We start from the raw sequence: 25,794 nt of genomic DNA, 5'->3' as shown, positions 1-25,794 counted from the left end.
CAGTATTGTAGGACAGGATGCATTGGTAATGTAATTCTGTTCCCCACACCACCACGACTCGTGTATAAATTGTGTGATTGGCTTACAAAGAAATAGTTGATGGGTTCATTTATCCGGCGGTACAGCTGCCTCACCCAGAGAATTTTTCCTGCTATGGGGGGCATGTTGCGAGCGAGAGGGGGGTCATCCTTCTGAGAATGATAGAGCTGTAATTAAAAAAATATATATATATGATGTTAATATTTGCATTCGACGCAGCGGAGGACAGGAGGAAATTTACAGCTGTGTTTGAATAGGTGGTTTCGCCGTAACTCCCAGGCTGAATGCACAAGAGTTAGTCGATGAAAATGCAAATGAGGTTCAAACCAATAATCTGGGGCTCAAGGAACAATCATGTCCACAATATACGACGCTTACTCTCTCTTCGCCTTCATTTCCTATTACATGTTGTTATGCTCTGAATTGGAAATGCCCCACAACCTTCTAGTGGGCGCACCTGTGCGAGCATGCGCAGGTGCGTCTTACGAGCATGCGCACGTGCGTCTGTGCGAGCACGCACATGTAAGTGTGCGTACAAGTATGCATAGTCATACGGATGCCAGAGGTCAACACTAGCAGCTTCTATGGCTTTCGACTTTATTTTTTTGAGATGGAGTCTCCCACTGAGCATGAAGCTCACTGCCTGGGCTAAGCTGAGGCCCAGGAGCCGCCCATGCAGCATGCATGTTTTTGTTGAGTGCTCGGGACCTGAGCTCAGGTTCTCAGGTTTGCGCAGCCAGCTCTTTACTGACAGGGCCGTCCTCCTGCCCCCGGATGTCTTATTTTAAATATCTGCCCACCCCTAGCTGATTTGTGCTATTTGAGAAAGTCGTGGAATCGTTAGGAAGTGGAGAGCCCTTGAGAAGGGACCGGCCTCCGGAAGTCATACCCGCTCCCTGATGTGGTCTGGCTGGTTGCTATGGGAATAGCCTCAAGTTTTCATCCCTGCTCCCTCGCACTGAGCTACTCCACTACAGCAGGCCGAAACTCAATGGCAACGTAAATCTTTCCCCCAGTAAACTCTTTCCAGCAGGTGTTTCCCTGGTAGGGATGCAGAACTAACTAACAAGACCTTACTTATCTCCCACTTTAAGGAGGTAGACCGTAGAGGAAACATGTAGCTACACTGTTTCTGGTAAACTCCTGCACCTGCATTTCTCTGCGTGAAAACACTATCCTAACCAGGATCTGCTATGGAAACCGGGGAAGACTGTGTCCAAAACACAGTTCCTAACAGCAAACAGGTGTGGATCTGGCAGTCCAGGGACCCTCAGGCTCAGAGGGAATTCTCTGAGAGCCTTCATTCTGCGAAGCAAGCCCTGAAGACCCAGGCGTTTGATGACAATGGTGACGACTTGCAGACCCTCCCTCTTTATATAGGTAACACTCGTCTGTGTGCATGCAGGATGCCTACCTTCTTGGTAGCTTCAAGTTCAGCCACATAACACTGAAGAATCCGCTCAATGGTGTGATTGATTTCCAGCTGAAGGCAGGGCATGTTCAGCTTCTGAAACCTAAAAGGAATCGAAGCCGGATAATTAGAAGGGAAATGAGAAACATACCGCACACATGCCGGATCGCTAACTATTCATTCGTGCGTTTGATAAATGCTTACTCCTGGCCTCGTGAATTGTATGGAACCACAAACAAGGCAGGGGCACCCTCGGCTTTCCCGGACCCTGCAGTTTGCACACTGAAAGGCAGATATTGTAATAGTGGCCTGCCGGCCGATTTCACATCTACTCAGGGACTAGATGATGCCTAGTCCCTGGTGTCAGGGAGGTGTCAGGACCACGCTGTTCTTGCGATAGAAGGAAGTGGATAGAGGAGAAAAGAGGCAGGAGGAGATTTTTAAGGAGTCTTGCTGTGAAAGACTGGGGGACAACTCTGTGAGGCAGGAGGCATAACTTGCTTGACCGTGCCGGCCATTTTTCTGCATCCGCCACTACATCTGCTCTATTTTGCTTTCTCTTGCTGTGATAAACACCAAAAGAAACTCAGGGAGGAAAGGGTTTCGGCTTCCAACTCTCAGGTCGCCATACTTATCAACTGCCTTTCTTACACGGCCCAGACGCATCTGCCTAGGGATGGAACCACCCACGGAGGGCTAAGCTTACTTATATCAATAAGCAATTAGGAGAGGTGCCCACAGACATGGCCCCAGGTCAATAGGATAGAGGGAGCTCCTCAACTGATGCTCCCTCTTCCCAGATGTCTCCAAATCTGTCTTGAACTGACATCTGAAGTAGACTACGACAATATGCAATCGTGTTCCTTGGGAATTCTTTCCCGAAGCAAAATTAAACACTAGTTATTCCCTCCCCAATAATAACTGTGAAATTAAAGTGAGGTATATTACACAGCCATTCGAGACTTTCTTATGAAAGACTTTTCTGTTATGATTTTAGTTTTAATTCGGTGGAACATCATAGCACACACCTGTCATCCCATTTGGGAAATTGAGGCAGCATGGGCAAGAGATTAAAGGTTTTCCTTGGCCACAGAATAAATCTGTGGCCAGCCTGGCTTATAGTGAGCCTGTCTTTAAAAAAAGGGAAATCTAAAATGGTATGAAAAACTATGTTCCAAAAATGTATTTAGTGGTAAATGAAATGTTAATAAAGGTTTATGAAGGAAACATTTCCAGAACATTCTAATTTGAAAACAAACAGATTGTGTGTGTGTGTGTGTGTGTGTTTTGTATGTGTACAGATATGTATGTGTGCAGGCACACATGCACATGTGTATGTATGTATGGAGATCATAGTCCAACCCCCGTGACATTCCTCAGGTGCCGCCCAGCCTTTTTTCTTTTTTAAGACAGGGTCTCTTACTGTCCTTGAACTTACTGATCCAGCTAAACTGCATGGCCACTGACCCCAGGGATCCTCCTGTCTTTGTCTCCCCAGGAACGATGGGTTACAAACATGCCCTACCCTACCTGGCTTTCTTCTTCCTCCTCTTCCTCCTCCCCTTCCTCTTCCTCTCCTCCTCTTCCTCCTCCTTTTCTTCCTCTTCCTCCTCTCCTTCTTCCTCCTCCCCCTTCCTTCCCTTCTTCCTCTTCCTCCTTCTCTTCCTCCTCCCCTTTCCCTTCCTCCCCTCCCCTTCCTCTTCTTCCTCCTCTTCCTCCCCTCCTTTTCCTCTTCCTCCTCCCCTTCTTCCTCCTCTTCTTCATCCTTCTCTTCCTCCTTTTCCTCTTCTTCATTCTTCTCCTCTTCCTCCTTTTCCTCCTCTCCCTCCTCCTCTTCTTCCTCCTCTTCCTCCTCCTTCCACCTTTCCTTCTCTTTTTACATGGGCTCCGGAATTGAACTCAGGTCCTCCCCATTGCAAGGCAAGAACTTTAGCACCTGAGCTATCTGAAACCCTCCTCTCAGAGGAACCAACCCCCCTTCAGTCTCTAAAATAAATACCTCTGGAGCAGCTGAAGCGCCTGCTGGGAGGACAAGATCTTTCCAAAGGTAATGTTCATAAATGCCTGTATTTGAATCTAAAACAGAACATCAACATTCCAGTTACGTTTACGTGAAGGGGTCTTTGTATCACAGTTATGACATCCCTAAAGACCCAAACATATCTACCACCCAAGTGCCGAGTGATGTTCGTGGCCTAGTCTGCTGTGGCAGCCACAAGCCACATCGGCTACTGAATGAGGCATCGCCCCCTTAGAAGTGAGACGAAGGTGAGTAGAAAACACACACGACATCTTAACGGCTTCGCACCAGCTGCCTACATACCCATGGAGGTTACATAGAACACTTCCTTCATGGCTTAGCAATTAATAGCATGTGAAAATCATAATATTACCAATAGACCGGACTAAACACAGTACAGTATCAAAATGAATTTCAGCTTCTTTTTGGTTTATTCAGGCAGCTGCTAGAAAGACTGGGAGTCTCTTGGATGGTTTGTATTTGCAGCTCCTGGTTGGATATTCCAAGTGAGAGAATGAGGGGACGGGAAAGGGTCCCTTGCTAAGTGTTCTTTGGGATGCTAATTTCTTTTTTTTTAAATGTATTTATTTTATGTATATGAGTACATTGGTGCTGTCTTCAGACACACCAGAAGAGGGCATCAGATCCGATTACAGATGGTTGTGAGCCACCATGTGGTTGCTGGGATTTGAACTCAGGACCTCTGGAAGAGCAGTCAGTGCTCTTAACCGCTGAGCCATCTCTCTAGCCCGGGGATGCTAATTTCTAAGCCTGTCTCTAGGACAGCTTATTTACAAACAAAGATGTGAGCTGCCCATGCCCTGGGAAACCTGGTGCTGGGGCTCAGTAGGAACAGGAGACAGAAAATGTTCCTCCCCAGACTCCCGCCATCCCTGGCAATGAGTTTCAAGCCCTTGGCCCTGAAAGGTGGAACTGAAATCACTCTTTGCTGATTCTTTTTTCCATGTGGACTCTATTGGTATTGGTGATTGAATGGGTCACACCCACCGGTTTGTCAACTGGAAATGGAAGGCAATTCAGAATTCCGACAGCACAGTCAAATTATCTAGTAATAACTATCTAAGGGATTGTATGGTCTGGGTTTGACAGCACACACCTATAATCCCAGCACTCAGGAGACAGAAGCAGGAAAACTAAAAAGTCTGAGGCCAGCCTGTGCTATGTCTCTCAAAAACTGAAGGGCGGGGATGTAACTCAGTGGTACAGTGCCAAACTAGTTGGAACCAATCAGCAGTCCTCAAAACACAGAAGAGAAAAATGAAAAGAAAATCGTATGGCTACTAGCTTTATTGGAAGCTAAAATTTACATCTTTCATAATATATAATCTTCATTAATAAATCATAAAGTTTCCAGAGAGCAAAATTTTTAATTCCTGTTGCCATGAATATTTAATTTGCAATGTATTTCGGGAGTAAACTCCATCCAGCACAACTAGTCAAAATGAACAGTAATAATGGGAATATGTCTTGATATCAGACCATAATTTTCCAAAAGTGGAAGGGGAAATGAAAGATAAGTTAACTTATCAGGCCTGATGACGTGGGCCTATGATCTCAGTTACTCTGGAGGCTGATGTAGAAAGATCACTGGTTCAAGGACAGGTTTCACCCATAGAGGGAGTTCAAGGCCAGCCTAAGCAACTTAATAAGAACCCCCATGTCAACATGAAAAGTAAGAAAAGGGTGGGGGATATAGTTCCGTTCTAAAAGTACTTGTCTAGCAGAGGTGGGACCTAGTAATACACATACAACAACAGCAACAACAAGAACAATGAGACAGACAGACAGGCAGACAGACAAAGGATCAAACTTAAGAGATGATTCAATAGTCAAGAGCACTGGCTGCTCTTATAGATGACCTGTGTTCAGTTTCTAACACCTTTTTTTTTTTTTTTTTGGTTCTTTTTTTCGGAGCTGGGGACCGAACCCAGGGCCTTGCGCTTCCTAGGTAAGCGCTCTACCACTGAGCTAAATCTAACACCTTCCATTACAGCTTACAACCGTCTATTAACTCCAGTTCCAGGGAGATGTGGTGCCCTCTTCTGGACTCTGGTGGAACTGCATGCGTGAGGTGCGCATACATACAAACAGGCGAACACATACAAACAGGCGAACACATACGTAAAAGAAAAATAAAAAAGTTTTGGTTTTTTTATTTTAATTGAAAGGAAACCTATTCCAAAGGCAGACCGTAGGAGTGGTGACACTTCAGGAGCAGTCTTATTAATATTGCCACGATTACAGTAATAGACATTTAAAAGGTTTTAAAAGCAACAGATTGTACGTAAGTCTTGGTTTCCCTTCAGTCTTCATGTCAAGAAACAAGAGTTTCAGGGTTGGGGATTTAGCTCAGTGGTAGAGCGCTTGCCTAGGAAGCGCAAAGCCCTGGGTTCGGTCCCCAGCTCCGAAAAAAAGAACCAAAAGAAACAAGAGTTTCAAAAGCTGGAAAAAAGAAGGCTAGTGGGAAAGCCCTCTGGGGAAAGGCACTTTATACCAATGTATAAAAAAAACCTCTGGATATGCGGGTTATTCATGCATATCTTTTACTGGATGTACTCATTTTTCATTAAAATATACTGTCCAAGAAAGGACACGCGATACAAAAGGGTCCACAGCTTAGCTCTGCCAAGACAGGGTGGGCGACTCCTTCATAACTCCTACTTCACCTAAGATCTGTCAGATGGTTCTGGGCCAGAAGGCGAAAGACAGATGCTCCAACATTTTGAGGAACATGGGTAGTCCAGGTAGTCAACTGTCTCTACAATTTAAGCTATGTTTTTGTGCTTCCTATATATCCAGGTAATATTGAATCCCTTCTCGGATCCCTGATGGGGTTAAAGACTAGTTATAGCCCCATAAGCAAAATTAAGTTGTTCAGCGTTAAGGAAGATGATGAGAAAGAATGGTTTTCAGATGGTAACACAAGTGAAAATCAGACACAATTCATATGTAAAAATGTAAACGCCTTAAGTTAGGATAAATGTTAAAGAAGTGTACCTAAACTGTCAAAGTTGACAGTCGGGATGCTATCAGTGTATATCGGACCTTATAGTTTACATAACTGTTATCACTATATTTACTGTGTTATCTGAGAGTAAAGGCCTTTTTAATGGATGAAAAGGGGTAAGATATTATGCGTTTGGTTTATTGCTTATATTGTTTTCATTTTGTTCTCAGATCGCATGGGAATTCACACATCTGCCTGTAAGACACTGCGGCTCCCCGCCCCCATCTGGTTCTGATTGGTAAATAAAGTTGCCAGCAGCCAATGGCTGGGCAGGGAAATCGAGGTAGGACTTTAGATTTCCCAGGGAAGGGAACCCAGAGAAGAAAATGGATTTAGAACCCCCATCCCGGGGAAGTGGAAGGATCAGGCTTGAGAGCTGCAAAAAGGAAGCATCCAGTCATGTAAGAGGCAGGAAAGAGCGGCCCCAAGACCCCGTTCCCCGCTTAGGTCTGGAATAACAAAGATGGAATATAGATTTTTAGTAATAATTTAGGAATATCGGAAGGGAGGCTTTAGCAATGTGGAAGTCTGGGACTGGCCCAGCTGTTGGGCTGCTTAGGGCATATTAAAAATAAGGCTCTCTGTGTGTGTGTGTGTGTGTGTGTGTGTGTGTGTGTGTGTGACTTTCACTCAAGAATCCCAAGCATTTGGGCAGGGCAAGGACCTCAGGCCGCCGCCACCACCAGCAGGGCAACACGAATAGTGTTAATATTTAATACAACAGTGTATAAAAGACCTTGGATGTATGGTTATTCATGCATGTATTTTACTGGATATACTCAGTTTTCACTAAAAATTAAAATAAAAAGTTGAGAGGCCAGAAAAATGATATGGTCCGTAAAGCACATGGGTTGCAGGCATGAAGACTTAAGTTCAGATCCCGTGATGGTTTGCATGAAAAGGGCCCCTACAAGGGGTTGGGGATTTAGCTCAGTGGTAGAGCGCTTGCCTAGCACGCGCAAGGCGCTGGGTTCGGTCCCCAGCTCCGAAAAAAAAAAAAGAAAAGAAAAGAAAAAATGGTAGTGAGTGCCTAAAATCCTCACAATGAATCAGGATCACAGAGATAGGTGGATCACTGGAAGTTTATGGTGAAGTTTCAGGCCAATGTCGGGCGCTAGCTCGTATAAAAGGTAGAAGACACCCGAGGTTGTCCCCTGGACTTCCCACCTTGCACATAAATCCCCCACACACATTCACACGACTGGACACACGACCATACACATCCATGTGCATGTAGGCACACATACAGGTGGAAAATGTTTTATAAATTGCTTTAAAAAAATTATTCACCCTACAGATTTCTTAAAGCAACTTCGAACAGGAATAAAATAAATACTAAACCCATGTGGATGGAGAGATGGCCGCTCTTTTTTTTTCCTTTTCTTTTTTTTCGGAGCTGGGGACCGAACCCAGGGCCTTGCACTTTCTAGGCAAGCGCTCTACCTCTGAGCTAAATCCCCAACCCCAAGATGGCTGCTCTTGCAGAGGACCTAGGCTCCATTCCCAGCAACCACACGGTGGCTCACAACTGTAACTGCAGTCCAGGGCATCTGACACCCTCCTCTGGCTTCTGAGGAACCAGGCATACATATGGTATGCAGGCATGCATGTGGACAGAAAAACAAACTGAAATAAAAACCTTTTAAAAGTGATTAATTCAGGAGCATCGCTCTGTGTGGACATTTTAATAACAGTACCAAGCGGAACCACCAACCATGCTTTTTTTTTTTTTTTTTTTTATGAATACGAGAGTTTGTGTACCTACTCACCTCTAACGTGTTGATTTTCCCCATAAAATCTGAGAAGTCTGTGTCAAATTCTGTTCTTCGCGGGTCCAGGATGTCATATTGGTTCTTCTTGATCCCCTGGTAAATGTTTTTAAACTTGATCCCCAAAATATCGATCCCTTCGATCGTAGAGTTGCTCAAGGCCGAGTATGTTTGCACGATGGTTATCATCTCCGTGATCTTCCAAAGGAAACGTTGTTAGAAATGAGTTCTCAGGGTTGGGGATTTAGCTCAGTGGTAGAGCGCTTGCCTAGCAAGCGCAAGACCCTGGGTTCAGTCCTCAGCCCCCCCCCCCAAAAAAAAGACATGAGTTCTCAGGCCCCTCCTCTAGACGGGGCTCCTGTGCCGACCAGTGGCACCAGCTTGGAAGGTGATTGAGACATTAGGAGAAAGGACTAGCTAGAGGAAGGAGGCCACTGAGGGTGTGCCTGGGAGGGTTATTGAAGTGGAAACTTCTGGTTTCTTTGGGAAGTCAGTTATGGCAAACGAGGTTTTGCTGGGGCACCCAGGTGAAAGGAATGTCTTTCTGAAGCAGACACAGGTGAGAGGATGTTTTTTGCTACAGCAGACACGTGAAAGGACCTGTGATGAAGGAGTATAAATGTGTCCCCACAGACAGTGGGAGAGGAGCTGGGAGCATTGGTTTCACTCGCTCTACCCTGCTGTTCTTTGCTAACGACTCCCGTGATTTAGTTCACCTTACATAGCATTGCTGATCTCCACTCATGTTGTGGTTTGCCCTGGAGTTATCTGTATTTTTAATGCTAATTCCACTGCCCCAAGGACAGCTGCCCTGTCACTATCTCAGGAATCAGGTGACTTCACCAGAACCTTCTCCCCATTGAATTTGTAAAGTACAGGTGAGGGGCAGGTACAGGATAGAAGGAGGCCTGTCATTGGAGGAGAAGGAAGGATGGGCAGGAGAGAAGTTTGAAGGAAGAGGAGGAGACTAGAAGAGAGAGGAGAGACAGGAGATGGAGAGAGGGGAGAAGCCATGGCAGGTGATGTTAAGATTCTGTTCTGAGGGGGTTGGGGATTTAGCTCAGTGGTAGAGCGCTTGCCTAGCAAGCGCTAGGCCCTGGGTTCAATCCCCAGCTTCCAGGAAAAAAAAAAAAAGATTCTGCTCTGTGTATTTACAGGTTGTTATCAATGTTCTTAAGGGATGGATGGTACCGGGCTTTGTATGTTTAAGTGGGAAATTATATCTTACCAATTGGGTCAAAGATTATTGTGTTGTGTGTTCTTTTATGTGAGGGTTTGAGTGTAGGAAAGCATGCGGCTGGGATGTGTTTCCAGATATCTAGCAGATATCTTGGGGCACCACAGCGCGGACCTAGCGGGGTAAAAGACAACTATTTTTTTTTATTTTTATATTTTACAACAACATACTCATGGTGACTGAACTGCCAAAGAAGATCGAGTTCACCCCCAAAGAACTATTGCTAAACAAGTCCACCTCCCCCATATCCCAATAACGTTTCTCTTCTACCTCTGCTGGGTGGTGGGCAAGAGAAACAGTTGAATGTTTTACTAAGAGTAGATTGCAAAAAAAGTATGACATACTTCTGCCTGGTCCCAGCCCTTCCTGTCTCTCTCTTCCCTGCTTTCTCTGCCATAGTGTGAGCAGATTCTCTCACACATTCACACAGCTATGACATCCTGCCCAAGGGCATGGGACTAACCATGGACAGACACTTCTGAACTCTGTAAAACAAAACAAGCCCTCCCTCATCTATCCTGTCACAATAGCAAGAACAGCAATGACAGCAAGAAACCTGACAAACACCACAGGAAGACGACAGGAATGGCTACTGACCTGGAAGAACCCTGAGGGACTCTCGTCGCACTGTGGTTGATTTGGGATTTTATATTGGAATTAATTTCTTTTTTAAAAAAAATTACTTATTTATTATGTATGAGTACACTTGTCGCTGTCTTCAAACACACCAGAAGAGGGCATCACACCCCATGACAGATGGTTGTGAGCCACCATGTGGTTGCTGGGATTTGAACTCAGGACCTCTGGAAGAGCAGTCAGTGCTCTTAACCGCTGAGCCATCTCTCCAGCCCACGATCACTTATTCTAACCACACAAATTCTGTGCACTTCCAGAAACGACTTCTGGACATTCCACAGACTGGATCTCCAAACCTGGAGGAAATGCAGGCCAGCCTGAAATTTACAGTCCATGACACAATCTGTAAGACACAGGAAATGACTGGACTGTCTCCTGATACAGACGCGACATGTGCCTATTTTGTGAGGCAAAAGGCAAGGCTACCAGCCTGATGGTATTCTAACCTCCAAGACCAACTCACTCACCAGAGAGCTGTTCTGGCTACAACAGCCGAAAAGCCTAACACGGTTTTATGTGTCCACATGAAATCTATGAACTGTAGTAAGAGAAAAACAAATGGCATTTGTTTTATTTGGCATCTTTCCACACTTAGCTTGACCCGTTCGCAGGGTTATCTGCAGTTACATCTGTCTTCCTACGTCGCCTAAGATTTATTTTCTTTTCTAAGTATATGGAAGCGGGTGAGAGTATTTATGCGCATAACTGCAATTTCCTCTAGAGGCCACAAGAAGGCATGGGATTCCCCCGGAACTGGGCTACAAGTAGTTAAGGGTGCTGGTAATTGAACTCACATGTGTTCTTCACGGTTAGGCTATCCCTACAACCCCTCCGACTTAGTTTCCTAGATTCCGGGACAGAGTCTCTCGGTGAATCTGGACCTTCTCTGTTTGGCTAGACCAGCTAGCCAGTGAGGTCCGTAGACCCACCTGTCTCTGTTCCACCAGCACTGGCATTAGAGGCAAGCACCACTCTGCCCAACTTTTTACAGGGCTGATAGGTATCCTCGCCCAGGCTCTCAGTGAGCACCTCACTGAACGAAACCATCTCTCCAGTCCCATGATATCATAGACACCATGTGCACTGGCTGGTTCTGTGTGTCAACTTGACACAAGCTGGATAGAGTTATCGCAGAGAAAGGAGCCTCCCTTGAGGAAATGCCTCCATGAGACCCAGCTGTAAGGCATTTTCTCAGTTAGTGATCAAGGGTGGGAGGCCCAGTCCATTGTGGGTGGTGCCATCTCTGGGCTGGTGGTCCTGGGTTCTATAAGAGAGCAAGCTGAGCAAACCAGGGGAAGCAAGCCAGTAAGCAGCACCCCTCCATGGCCTCTGCATCAGCTCCTGCCTCCAGGTTCTTACCCTGTGTGAGTCCCAGTCTTGACTTCCTTTGGTGATGAACAGGGAGTGTAAGCTGAATAAACCCTTTCCCCCGCAACTTGCTTCTTGGTCATGGTGTTTTGTTGCAGGAATAGAAACCCTGACTAAGACACCCTCCAAAGACTGATACCTAGGAACCTTTAGTGTGGGTTCCCTACAGCCTTCTAAACAGTGCCATTCCTCCTCAGTCACTCCTAATGACGGAAGCCAGAGCTGCAGCTATCTGTCCAGCAAAGGCTTCTCTGACACACTGTTCAGAAATGCATTGTGCATGTTGGTCCTGAAAAAGAGAGGGGGGGGGAGGGAGAAAGAGAGGAGGGAGGAAGGAAAGGAGGGAGGGAAGGAGGGGGGAGAGAGAGAGAGAGAGAAGAAGGAGGAGGAGGAGGAGAAAGGGGAGGAGGAAGGAGGGGGAGAGAGGGAGGGGGAGAGAGAGAGAAGGAGGGAGGAAGGGAGGGAGGGAGGGAGACAGAAATTGTACAAACGGGCTTCAGTCACTGCCCGTTTATGGGGCCCACCAGCCACACACATTTTCTCAGGTTGATATTGTGGTCGAGAGCAGAAGCCTTCAAGTTCAAGATCTATCTGTGCAAGAAGAATTGAGGTCTCGGGAGAGGTGAAATTCTGCAATAGCCTTGTGCCTGCCCAAGGTGCTATCCCTGAGTGAGAGAAGATACCAGCTCAAATAAATGCTGTGGTATGAATAACCTGACTGAACGAGTCAGATCAATACCAGGAGACCTGAGTCAATGATCCCCACCCACACTACCTGAATCCCCAAAAATAACCAGCACCATGTGGTTCGGGGTGGGGGTCCTAGGACTGCAAGACTAGTCAGAAAACTGACTAGTTTTCTGTGTGAACTTGACACAAGCTGGAGTTATCGCAGAGAAAGGAGCCTCCCTTGAGGAAACGCCTCCATGAGACCCAGCTGTAAGGCATTTTCTCAGTTAGTGATCAAGGGAGGGGAGGGCCCAGCCCATTGTGGGTGGTGACATCCCTGGGCTGGTGGTCCTGGGTTCTATAAGAGAGCAAGCTGAGCAAGCCAGGGGAAGCAAGCCAGTAAGCAACATCCCTCCATGGCCTCTGCATCAGCTCCTGCTTCCTGACCTGCATGAGTTTCTGTCCTGACTTCCTTTGGTGATGAACTGCAATGTGGAAGTGTGAGCTGAATAAACCCTTTCCTCCCCCCCCCCCCAGCTTGCTTCTTGGTCATGCTGTTTGTGCAGGAATAGAAACCCTGACTAAGACCCTTACCTTCTCCAGTCTCTTACAGAAGGCTTCAAATTTTCCAAATATATACATTTCGGAAACCTCAAAAGACTTCTCCCCTGAGGATTCTAAAATCTGCTTCCTTGTTTTGTGAAAGGATGCCTGGTACTCCTTGAAGAGAAAGATGCAATCCTACAGGAGAATTAGAAAAAAGAAGAAAAAAAAATCAGGGAGGGAGTGGGGCAACAGGATTGTGATAGGCTGACCATACCAATCCCATCAGCCCCTCAAACAAAGGCTGGTGCTTTTACCAGATGTCCGTGCCCTCTCTGTACATATATTACTGACAATATCTGTTTTTAAATGTTTGTTTTAAATTTTATTATTAAAAGTCAGTCAGTCAGACAGACAGACAGACAGACAGACAGACAGACAGACACACACACACACACACACACACACACACACACAAATTGTGCACCAAAATTATCCAGACTAAAAGAAAAAGACTCGGATACAGTCAGAGTAGCCAATCAGACTATTCATAGACCCGAGCTGGGTCAGACGTGATTTTGCGGTAGGCAGCAGCCAATGGAGAGTCAATGGAGATTTGGTTTCTTCAAAAACCAGTTGTGTTACGTGGATATGTTTTGTTTTGTTTTGTTTTTTTAATCCCAAGTGTGGGATAAGAGGCTACTTCACAGCAGGTGATTGTGATTTGCCTCCTGCACTGAGGGAGTCCGGGATCTTCACCAGTTGCAGATAGTTTTAATTCTCTAGAGAGGGTGTAAACCCCAGAGCTCTGAGACGGGTAGAAAGCATGAAGAAAGATAAGAGAAGGAGGAGAGGAAGAGGAGAAAAGGAGGAGGAAAGGGAGGAAAAGGGGGAGGAGGAGAGGTAGGAAGAGTTGGAGGAGAAGGAGAGGAGGAGGAAGAGGGGGAGGAGGGGAAGAGGGAAGGAGGAGGAAAGGAAAGAGGAGGAAAAGAGAATGGGGAGGAGGGAGGAGGAGAGGGAGAAGAGGGAGGAGGGGGAAAGAGGAAGAGGAAGAGAGGAGGAGCAGAGGAAGGAGAGGGAGGAGGAGGAGATGAGAAGAATGAGAGGGAGAAGAAAAGGGAGGGGAGGAGGAGAGAGGGAGGAGGGGGTGGGGGGAGAGGGGAGAGGAGGAGAGGGAGGAGGGGGAGGAAGAGGAGGAGGCTTCCGATCCCCACAGTTGCTCCTGGTAGCTGTTGTCGTGGTTCATCAGGTGTTCACAAACAACGAGAAGTTGGAGGTATGTTGATGACAAAAAATTGGGGGTTGGGGATTTAACTCAGCGGTAAAGCGCTTGCCTAGCACGCGCAAGGCCCTGGGTTCGGTCCCCAGCTCCGGAAAAAAAAAAAGAAAAAAAGAAAAAAAAATTGGATTTGCCCCAAAGAACTCGGCGACTCTAGTCAACAGGAAGTAGTCTGAGGAGGTCTATGCCCCCTTTCCCCTCTAACCTTCTTTCTCCACCCCCCCACCCCCCAGAAACAGCGTCTACAGATATAGACTGGCCAGAATGTTGAAAACGAGAGACTGAGCGCTCAGCACTCAGGGGGACGCCTATCAACACCCCCTCCCCAACCAAGGCTTGGGAACATTGATGAGGAGGGCCAGAAGGATGTCTGATTAGTAAGAGGGTTTGGAGGGCTGTGACATGCTGTTTTCTGGATGCGGCTGTTGTACTTATTAACTTATAGGCACCTGTGGTTTCCTGCATAAGACCTGCACAAGATCAAGCCAGGCAAAAGCCAGGCAGGGATGGGGAGGATGAGCTCCAGGCCCCACCTCTTACTGAGGAGCTACGGACACTTTATACTTGTCGGGATGGGATGTCCTTCTTTCAGAAGGGTGTGTCCACAAGTAGGATTCTCTCAGCTTCAGAGGACAGCCTTACACCAGTGCCCTAAATGAACTTAGTGGGGCATAAAAAAAACAAAAAAACAAAAAAAAAAGTTGGGAGAAGATATTGTTATGGTTTGTCAATGCTCAGTCCACGGAGTGGCGCTATTAGAAGGTGTGGCCTTGTTGGAGAAGGTGTGGTCTTGCCGGAGTGGGCGTGGCCTTGTTGGAGTGGGTGTGTCACTGTGGGCCTGGAAGTCAGTCTTCTCCTGGCAGCCTTCAGATGACGATGTAGAACTCTCAGCTCCTCCTGCACCATGCCTGCTTGGATGTTTCCATGCTCCTGCCTTGATGATAATAGACTGAACCCTGAACCTGTAAGCCAGTCCCAACTAAATGCTGTCCTTTATAAGGGTTACTATGGTCATGGTATCTGTTCACAGAATAGAACACTGACTATGACTGTCATTCGGTATTTCTTGCCCTCAGCACCGACTCTGGTGCACTTCTGTTTTTTTCTGAGATTTTTTTTTTCTTGCTCACTCTGGCACTCCATGTCTTGACCGGCTCAGCTCGTCCCTTCTGATAAACCATCTTGTCCTTGCAGGCACAGTTTCGTCTCTGTCTTTTAGGTGTATTCCCTGGAAACATTTCAAAGCTTCTTCCAAATGTTTGTGCTCTGCTGTCAAAAGGTGAAAGCTGTGTCCAGACTTTCAAGTCTCCCTGAAGCTGGCTCCCCGTTGCTTGAGCCCCTCCCCCCACTCCCAGGGCTCCTGGGCTCGTTCTTCTGTGAGTTCCTGAGAGCTGTTTTGCTTCTCCAGGGTTTGATGGGTCTTTTCTTTGTCCATTAGTGCTTGTGATCCCAGGAAAAGAATCTGTGTTTCTCAGGACTGACAATCAAGTCCCATGTGGAATGTAGACAGGAGAAGAGAAGCCCACAATCTCAACGGAAAAACTGCAGATGCGTCCTCTGCAGAACCATTTTTTTTCTCTTAGCCCATTCATTTCTCCACATTTTTTTTTAAAGATTTATTTTATTTATTATATATAAGTACACTGTAGCTGTCTTCAGATACACCAGAAGAGGGCATCAGATCTCTTTACAGATGGTTGTGAGCCACCATGTGGTTGCTGGGAATTGAACTCATGACCTCTGGAAGAGCAGTCGGGTGCTCTTAACTGCTGAGCCATCTCTCCAGCCCCATTTCTCCACATTTTGTTGCTGTTGTTTGAGAACGGGAATCCCATGTAGCCCAGGGTGACCTCAAACTCCCTGTGTAGAAGAGGTTGATCTTGAATTTCCAATGCTCCCATCTCTACCCCCACCCCCGCCCCCACCCCCGCCCCCACCCCCGCGCCTCCCTGCTTCTTTTATGGGCTGCCAGAGATGGGGCCTAGAGGTTCACGCGTGTTTAGCAAACTTTCTACCAATCCAGCTACATCCTTAGCCCAGTTTCTCCACACTCCTAGAATAGGTGCTATTGGCTGTCTGTCTAAGCTCCACCCCCACAGTTACCTGGCAACAGCCAGGTTTGCCTGACTTAGTATAAAAGGGGTTGCTTGCCTCCTCCTCATTCTCTCTCTTGCTCCTTGCTCTTGTTCTTCCCCTTTGTCCCTTCTCTCGTCATTCCCCTCCCCACTTCCCTCCACGTGCTCATGTCCCGCCTTTACTCCTCTCCTCTTCTACTCTTCTCTCATTAAACTTTTCCCGGTGGAACCATGTTAGCCCGTTGTGTTTTGTCCACATGCGAGCAGAGATTTCTACCCTAACAGGTGCCTCAGCTTCCGGTTTTCCTTCTGTACTTCGAACACAGATACTTGTCTATGGCTTTAGGGGCGGGGCAGGGGGAGGGGCATCTGTCCTGGTCTCGGCAGAGCAGGTGAGTGTTGCAATCCAATACTACAAACCTGCCAGCCAGAGCCCACTTCAGTTAGTTTTTCCACCTTTCCAGCTACTTTAACCTGCTCCTCTCATTCTAACACATAGAATACTTTGTTACTTTTAATTACGGGGCACTGTGCATGCTTGCGGATGTCTACCGAAAGGCTTCGGTCCTCCCAACACTACCACTGAGCCCCAGCAGAGTGAAGTATCCACAGAAATCCTCTTTTATATTCCCACACTCCACTTCTCCATTCATGACCGAACAAAGGGAAGGAAATTGAGCTGTCAGGTGAGAGCTTTGCTTTCTCAAAACGAAACTCTTTTCCAAACCTGGATCTTTTTTAGGACGGCTGGCGTTTCCTGGTCCCACACGTGGTTTGTTCCCCCGTCAGTAATGTATGCTTTACAGGCTGTCACCATCTGATTGGTTACCTAAAATAAAGGTGGGTACAAAGTGGCCGTCAGTAAATGCCGTTTAAAAGCATAATGTACGTGATAAATTAAAAGTCACAGAGTAAATCACAAAATTAAAAAACACAAACAAATCCAATAAAAATGAAGAAAACCCATCCCTGTCACTGGGGCCATGAGATCCAAAGTCAAGCACATTATATTTTGATCAGACATGCCAGCAGAGGGCACCAGATCCCCATTACGGATGGTTGTGAGCCACCACGTGGTTGCTGGGAATTGAACTCAGGACCTCGGGAAGAGCAGTCAGTGCTCTTAACCACTGAGCCATCTCTCCAGCCCCTCCCCCCAGCACATTTTTTATTTGTCTAATACACTTCCACTTAGGTCCTAACCTAGTCCAAAGTAATGAATGACAGCCACTTAAAAATGATTAGGGGAGAACCTAAAAAAAAAAAAAAAATGATTAGGGGAGAGGACTAGAGAGATGGCTCAGTGGTTAGGAGCACTGACTGTTCTTCCCAAGGTCCTGAGTTCAAATTCCAGCAACCACACGGTGGCTCACAACCATCTGTAATGGGGTCTGATGTGTCTGAAGACAGCAACAGTGTATTCACATGCATAAAATAAATAAATATAAAAAATTATCTTAAAAAATATAATCTGGAACCAAGAATGCTCTCAACCTGAAATATCGATAGAAACTGAAAAGAAAAGAACTGAGAGGATTCCTGTGGTCCTCCAGGGGGAAGCATTTATTAAATCCCTGTTTCCACTTCTGCTATGCCTTTACTTATCTAATTAGATTCTATTCAAATGTATCTCAGATAATTTTTTAAATGTCTTTAAAGATAATTAACTACAAGATGAACATTTTATACAAACTAAATAAAGCCTTATCTACTCAGCAGACTCAAAAGTACTTAGATTGACTAAATTGAAGAAAATGGCTATCTTTAAGCTGAGGGGCTGATCTTAAAGTTCTCATTGCTAGTGTTAAACACAGTTGAGTACAACTGATAACCCAGCCCACCCTACCCTACCAGCCACCCCCATGTGGAAGTTCGAAAAGCCAGATCACCAAGAGTACTTCACAACTCCCTTCCACACCTTAAAGGGAAAGACCATGGGTATGACTTCCCTTAGAAACTCATCATAGAGACGGGGCGGTGGTGCTGCAATGCAGCCTTTCATCTCAGAACTCAGAGTCAGAGGCAGGTGGGTCTTTGAGTTCGAGACCAGCCTGGTCTACAGAGCAGGTTCCAGAACAGCCAGGGCTACACAGAGAAACCCTGTCTCAGGAGAGAGAGACAGAGAAAGACAGAGACAGAGAGACAGAGAGCGAGAGAGAGGGAAAGGGAGAGGCAGAGACACAGAGACAGACACACACACACACACACACACACACACACAGAGAGAGAGAGAGAGAGAGAGAGAGAGAGAGAGAGAGAGAGAGAGAATTTGCCATGATAGGTTGTTGAGATGGCTCAGCAAATCAAGGTGCTTGCCAGGCAACGAGTCTAATCCAAGGCACACATGTAAAGACAGAAGGACAGAACAGACCCTACAAAGTGGTCCCCTGATCTCCCCAAGCTGCTGTAACACAACTGTGCCCTGCTACACAAACATCACACATACACGCGATGATGATGATCTCACCTTGATGAACAATGACGTCATCCTCTCTGATGTATTATAATACCTCGACACGCTGTGAATCATCCTGATGGCATTAATCAAGTTTTGTATGCCGTGTGCCATGGAGACCTAAAAATCGAGACGCAGGAAGTAAATTCCTGCGCACTCGTTACCCCGGTTTGCTTCCAAGGGCTGCTGCTCTCGAGCGCCGCGACCAAGTGCTTTAATCATGCAAGCTAGCGTTAGGAACCGCACTCCTCAGTCTTCCGAACGCTGAGCCACCCCTCCAGGCCCTAGAAAGCCCACCTTGAGGAGCACGCTCACCAGGTCGTAGTTGTAGAGGGGCTGACATACTTTCTCCAGGGTGTACAAGTAGCGCACGTTGTCCTTCGATTCATTTGCCGTGTCCGTGATTCGCGCATCCAAATCCCGCCAGTTCTAAGGAATTGAAAGTGCGTTAAGAATCCAATTATCACTCCAAACATCTCAGTGTGATGCAACTTAAGTCAAGAAACTCAAGCTGTTTTCCCTGAGCAAACAGACACTGGGGGAAAAAAAACGTCGAAGTCTCATTGGTGTGATTTTTTTTTTCTTTCTGAAAAAGATTCACTTGAGCTGAAGAGATGGCTCAGTGGTTAAGGACACTGGCTGCTCTTCCAGAGGTCCTGAGTTCAAATCCCAGCACTCACATGGCGGCTCACAACTGTCTAATAACCATAGTCTCCTGAAATCTGACAGTCTCTTCTGGTGTGCAAAATGCAGACAAGGCACCTACATACATACATAAATATTTTAGAAAGAAAAAAATTTTTTAAATTATGTGTTTATGGAGTAGGAGAGAGGGAGTTTGTAAGTGAGTGAGTGCAGGTACCCAAGGAGGCCAGAAGAGGGCGGCAGAGTCCTTGGAGCTGGAGTTACAGGTAGTGAACTTCCTGATATGGGTGGCAGGAACCAGACTAGGGTCCTCTGGAAGAGCAGTTAAGTGCACCTAACCACTGAGCCATCATCAGCCTCTGATAACTCCCTGTCTTGTAGAACTTAAGAACTGGCTGTTACAAGCACATTAAATTCTTGACAAAAATTAGTCATTCCTCTGTGGTTGCTGTCCTTGTCTACAGACTTAAGACTGCCCAGATTGGTTCTTCCAAGATGGGTTACTCATGACATTACATAACGGTTCTGGGCCTTCAACGGTGAGTCACGATACTAGAACATGATTCAAAGGGAATAAACACCCTTATTGGCAAAATGGACTCAGTTGGAAGTCAACTTTTTCTTTCGAGTTTTGTCCTTTGAATCTGAAAATCTGGTCAAAGACTGGTGTTTTCCCGTGCGTGTTTCTCAACTAGTGCCATCATTTTGAAGGCCGTGGAGCTATAGGACGTGTGGCGCGGCTGGCAGAGGAAGGCCTCCACAGATGCCAATATCTTTGCCCTTTTTGCTAGTCCGCACCACGTCAAAGGCGTCTCCCACACACTCCTGCTACCATGAGCTCTACCGGACCTTGCCAACAAACGACGGGTAATGCTTCGGAAACCACGAGCCCAAGGAACTACTCCTCCTCTGGCCATCCTCGTGGGTTTTTTTGCACCGTGATGAGATAGGTAACAGAAAATTAGAACCAGAGGCGGGACACCATGATGGCCGTCAAACTGACCACGTGGTTCTTAGGCCTTCCAAAAACTGGCCCAAGGAAAGGAGGTGGGAGAGCTCGAAGCCGTGGGCTAGAGACGCCTTCTAATGCTGCAAGGAGAGCTCAGCACAGCAGGACGTTGTGAGAATTTCAGAATCAGGAATGAAGAACGGGGGTAGGGAAGGGATATGATTAAAAGACATTTGTTTTACAGATACAGAGGCCGATGCTCACAGCCAACTATTGAACTGAGAACGGGGTCCCCAATGGAGGAGTTAGAGAAAGGACTGAGGTAGCTGAGGGGGTTTGCAACCTCATAGGAAGAACAACAATATCAACCAACCAGACCCCCCCCCAAGAGCTCCCAGGGGCTAAACCACCAACCAAAGAGTACACATGGAAGGAACCCATGGCTCCAGTCACATATATAGCAGATGATGGCATTGTTGGGCATCAATGGGAGGAGAGGACTTTGGTCCTATGAAGGCTCGATGCCCCAGTGCAGGGGAATACCAGGGTAGGAAGGCAGGAGGGAGTTGTTGGGTGGGTGGGGGAATAACCTCATGGAGGCAGGGGATAGGGGTATGGGACAGGAGGTTTCCAGAGGGGAAACTGGGAAGGGGAATAATATTTGAAATATAGATAAAGAAAATATCTGATTAAAAACAATGGAAAAAAAAGACATTTGTTTTATACCTACTGTATAAACGTTTTACAAAAAAACAAAACATTGTTGCACGTCCATGCAGAGAAATATAAACTTTAAGGGAAAGGAATTGAATAAGCAAAGGACCAAGCCAAACTGTGCATGGCAGCGACCCCGAAGAGAGGCTGGAGAGATTGCACAGTGGTTAGAGCCCTTGCTGTGGCAGAAGACCCGGGTTCCACTCCCAGCAGGGGCTCACAACCACTTCTGACTGCGGTTCCAAGGAACTCAGCGCCGCCTTCTCTCTTCTGCAGGCTCCAGACACTTGCATGGTGCCTAGACATACGTGTACTCATGTGCATACATTAAGAAATAAATAATCTTTAAAAAATTAATAAAAAAAAAAACTACCCCTAGGAAGAAAGATAAAGGAGGTGGGGAAAAGGGATGTGGAGCTAAACTCTGCTTTTTTTGTCTTTCTGCGTAGCCATTCAGAATGATTTCAATTTGTTCTTTTCTTACTGTATGTGTGCAGTGTGTCTCTGCACATCTCTCTGGGCAGTCACGTGTGTGCAATGCCCACGGAGGTGGGCGAGGACGTCAGTTACAGGTGGTTGCTAGGTGCCCTGTACAACCAGGTCCTCTGTGAGCGCAGCGAGTGCTCTCGGTCGCTGAGACCTCTCCGGCATGACTCCTCACTTCAGCAAATCTGTATTGATCCGCAATTCCCCAAACACCTTCCAAATAAAAAAGCGCTCGTTTCTCTGGATGGCACACCACAGATGAACTGTCAAAACTGAGAAATGAACCTTTGCCTCGTCAGCTGGGAACTGTGGTGGTCTCCGAGAGAGAGCCCGATTCAAAGCTCGACACTTCTTTTTTTTTTTTTTTTTTTTTTTTTTTTGGTTCTTTTTTTTGGAGCTGGGGACCGAACCCAGGGCCTTGCGCTTCCTAGGTAAGCGCTCTACCACTGAGCTAAATCCCCAGCCCCAAAGCTCGACACTTCTAACAAACGCATGACGGCTGGGTAGCAAGAAGCCCTCTGACGCCTTACGGAATGGAAGAGTGGTCTCTAAAGACTGAGAAGGATACCAAGATAAAGCTAGACAGGAGGAATTGATTGGTTTTTTTCCCCCCTATAGCACAGTAGAAATAGCAATTGATTAAAACAGCCTACGGTGTATTTCATAACTAGGAAAATCTGAAATTCCTAACATGCAAAAATGATGCCTTTTTTTGTGGGAATGGGGAGAGAGCTTAGTCAGAAAAGTGCTTGCCGCAAAACAAGGAGACCTGGTTTTGAGCCTCAGAGCCCATGTCAAAAGAGCTGGGTGGAGCGGAACCTGTGTCATCCCGGTCCTGCGGAGATAGGGTCAAGCAAATGTCTGGGCCTTACTGGGTAAGCAGGCCTAGCCTACTTAGTGGAAGAGGTGAGGATTGGAGAGACAGCTCAGTGTTAATTGTGTTCCTGGCTTTGAGTTTGTTTCCTAGCTCCCAGGCTGGGTGGCTTACAACCACCTCTAACTCCAGCTGCCTGTGGTATATACTCAAAATACGTCTCAAATTTTTTAAGAGGCCGTTTGATCAGGGTAATTTTCTAGTAAGTCGTTCTAAAGAACATCCCGTCTACAATGAAAGAACCTTTTACCTTTAACAACTTGGAGTGTGCGACGTTTAGCACATTTATGACGGCCTTACAACTGGGCCCTTTGATCTGCTCAATGATGTAGTTGAACTTGGCCGACATGCGCTTCCAGTGCTCCAATTCGGTGAGTGGGCCGGAATCATCAGCTTCTTTTCTCATCTGCTCACTCTCAATAAGGACCTGAAATTGATTGTCATCACAATTACCAGTAGCTCCCCCCTTCTGACTGCCGTGGGTACTGCATGTAGAGCCCCCTTCTGACTGCCGTGGGTACTGCATGCATAGCCCCCTCTTCTAACTACCCTGGGTACTGCATGCATAGCCCCCTCTTTGACTGTCCCAGGTACTGCAAGCATGTGGTGCACATACATGCGTGCAGGCAAAACACACATAAAATGAAATGAAATTGAAGTTGTTAAGATTTCTATCACTAAAGGCAACCTGCCAAATGAATGCAGGACCTAGCGGGAACCACCAAGAATTAAGACCTGGAAAACACTATGTGAAGTCCAGCAGTTCAACAAGGTAACATCCATCAATCCAAAAGATAACCAAGTAAATGATTTAAACAGGCGAGTCAGCAAGAAGAAGCCTAAGCAGCCATTAAATAGGCCTAGCTCCATTGGCACTCAGTGTACTGCAAAGTCAAACCGTGACACCATGGTACACCTGACATAGCAGCCACCCGAGGCCACCTGACAATGCTAGCCAGCTGTAACTAATGACTCTTGGGAATGAGAAGGTCCGTATGCTTCTGTAAAGTACATAAATTAATTTGACCATTGTGCCGTTTGTCTTTGTCACTTGAGACTCAACAGTGAATAACCTAATCACGGGTTGGCCTATAGACATGCCTGTGAGTGATTGTCCTGAGTTCCCTAACTGATATGGGACAACCCAGCCCAGTGTGGTGGCGCCATTCCCTAGGCAGAGGTCCTGAATTATATAAGGGCAGAGAGGAAGGTGAGCATGAGTAAGCATGCTCGCTCATGCATGTGTACGTGTGTGTGTGTGTGTGTGTGTGTGTGTGTGTGTATGTATGTGTGTGGGCACATGTGAGTGTGTGCATGCGTGTGCATGTATGTGTACGTGTGTATGTGTGTGAGTGTATGCATGTATGAGTGTGTACGTGTTTGCATGTGACTATGTGTCTGTGCATGTATGTGTATGTGCACATGTATGAGTGTGTGCATGTGTGTGCATTATGTGTGCATGTGTATGTGTATATGTGTGAGTGCATGTGTGTGTTTGCATGTGAGTGTGTCTGTGCATGTATGTGTGTGCATGTGTATGCATGTGTGTGTGCACATGTATGTGTGTGTGTGAGTATGTGCATGTGTGAGTGTGTGCATAAGTGTGTGTGTGTGTGTGTGTGTGTGTGTGTGTGTGTGTGTGTGTATGTGTGATACTGGGAATCAAACTTAGGGTTCCATATGTATTAGGCAAGCACTCTACCATGAGATATCTTCCCAGCCCTGCTATTTGTCAGGGTATTTTATTATAGCACTAAAGGCAAAACTACAGCAGTCATTGAATGGAGGACATGATAATATCCCATAAGAGGCCTACAGTCTGAGGGATTCCACTGAGACTCCTGAGCGAAGACAGCCATTGTATATGCATTCCTGACCTTTGTAATACCAGAAGTAGAAAATCCTTACAGAGGGAAAGGAAGAATAAAGCTCTCTGCTTCCTTAAGTATATGGATGACTGATATATATATATATATATATATATATATATATATATATATATATATATATAAGTCTGTCTAACAGAATACAATTTTCTAAGTGGATCTTGCTGGCATCTGAGGTCACATTTTTTTAAGATGTATTTTTTTATTTTATCTTATGTATATGGTGTTAGTTTGCATGCACGTGCACCATGGAAGCCAGAGAAGGGCATCAGATCCCCTGGAACTGGAGGTACAGAAGGCTGAACCTGCTTTGTGGGTGCTGGGAACTAAACTCATGTCCTCTGCTAGGGCAGTGTGGTGGTTTGAAAAACAATGCCGGGGTTGGGGATTTAGCTCAGTGGTAGAGCACTTGCCTAGCAAGCACAAGGCCCTGGGTTCAGTCCCTAGCTCCGAAAAAAAGAAAAGAAAAAAAAAAGAAAGACAATGACCCCCACAGGATCATGGGAGCAGCACTATTAGGAGGTGTGGCCTTACTGGAGTGGGCGTGGCTTTGTTCGAGGAAGCTGCTGCTAGCGATGGCCATGCTCACGTGACAGTCACTTCCTGCTGCCTAGGGAACAAGACATGAGACTCTCGGCTCCTTCAACAGCATCATGTCTCATGCCGCCATGCTTTCCGCCATGATGATAATGGAATAAATCTCTAACGCTGTAATGTTAACATGTCAGCTGAACATGGCTGTCCTCCCAAACTCAAACACAGAGACCTAACCCTCAGTATTTGGAGGTAAGGGCTTTGGAAGGTTATTAGATCATGAGGGTTCTGCCCTTATTACTAAGATCTGCCTCTCTATTAATTAGTATGTATGCACATGTTACACTGATGTTCCTGCCCTTGTATGCACATGTTATATGGGTGTTCAATGCCCTTGTATGCACATGCTATATAGGTGCTCATGCCCTTGTGCACACATGTATTATGGGTGCTCCTGCCCTTGTATGCACGTTATACAGGTGTTCCTGCCCTTGTATGCACATGGTACACAGGTGTTCCTGCCCTTGTATGCACATGTTATATGGGTGTTCATGCCCTTGTATGCACAGGTTACATGGGTGTTCATGCCCTTGTATGCACAGGTTACATGGGTGTTCACGCCCGTGTGCACACATGTTGAAGGGAGGGCTAGCTGTCAACCTCAGTTGTCATTCCTCTGGCACCATCTACATGGTTTTGAGACTGGGTCTCTCACTGGGTCCTAGTGCTTACTAATTAGGCTAGGACAGCTGGCCCATGTCAGGGATCTAGCGGTCTCTGTTCTCCCTGTGCTGGGGTTAAAGTTGCACGCCTGACTTTTAGTATGGGTGCTGGGTATTGAAATCAAGGATTCTCATGTGCATGATGAGAACTTTAACAAATTAGCTATCTCCACTACCTGATGGGATATACTGTGTGACGTTGTACCTCTGTCCTTCCTCACCTACCCCAGGCATTCTCTGATTGGCGTTAATAAAAATCTGATGACAGCCCATTAGCTGGGCAGGAAGTAGAGGGCAGGACTTCCTGGGAGGGAGAAAGAAACTCTGGGAAGAAGAAAAAGGAAGGTCATTTTGCTAGGAGACATGAGAGGGGGCAGATGTGACTATGGGCCTGGAAGGTATAGCTAGCCACGTGACTACATGGGGCTGGGTGGTCAAGGTAACTTAGATGAGCT

The 25,794-nt window shown here is 46.4% G+C and overlaps 1 protein-coding gene across 6 annotated transcripts in view; it reads right to left on the bottom strand.

The window, feature by feature from the left end:
* Nucleotides 1–25,794, bottom strand: part of Dnah8 (dynein, axonemal, heavy chain 8) — a 254,479-nt gene that overhangs the window by 207,487 nt on the left and 21,198 nt on the right. For all 6 annotated transcript variants that reach the window (XM_039099327.2, XM_039099333.2, XM_039099329.2 and 3 more), the window contains 9 exons: nt 22,448–22,624; nt 18,845–18,958; nt 18,542–18,649; nt 16,802–16,903; nt 12,772–12,918; nt 8,268–8,465; nt 3,450–3,526; nt 1,454–1,553; nt 87–206 (listed from right to left, as the gene is read on the bottom strand). In XM_039099327.2, coding sequence (XP_038955255.1) covers nt 87–206; nt 1,454–1,553; nt 3,450–3,526; nt 8,268–8,465; nt 12,772–12,918; nt 16,802–16,903; nt 18,542–18,649; nt 18,845–18,958; nt 22,448–22,624 — 1,143 coding nt within the window. The remainder of the gene's footprint in view (nt 1–86; nt 207–1,453; nt 1,554–3,449; nt 3,527–8,267; nt 8,466–12,771; nt 12,919–16,801; nt 16,904–18,541; nt 18,650–18,844; nt 18,959–22,447; nt 22,625–25,794) is intronic.

The sequence above is a fragment of the Rattus norvegicus genome, chromosome 20 (assembly GCF_036323735.1).
Source record: "Rattus norvegicus strain BN/NHsdMcwi chromosome 20, GRCr8, whole genome shotgun sequence".
In the NCBI taxonomy this organism is placed as follows: Eukaryota; Metazoa; Chordata; class Mammalia; order Rodentia; family Muridae; genus Rattus; species Rattus norvegicus.
This window is presented reverse-complemented; position numbering and strand designations above follow the sequence as displayed.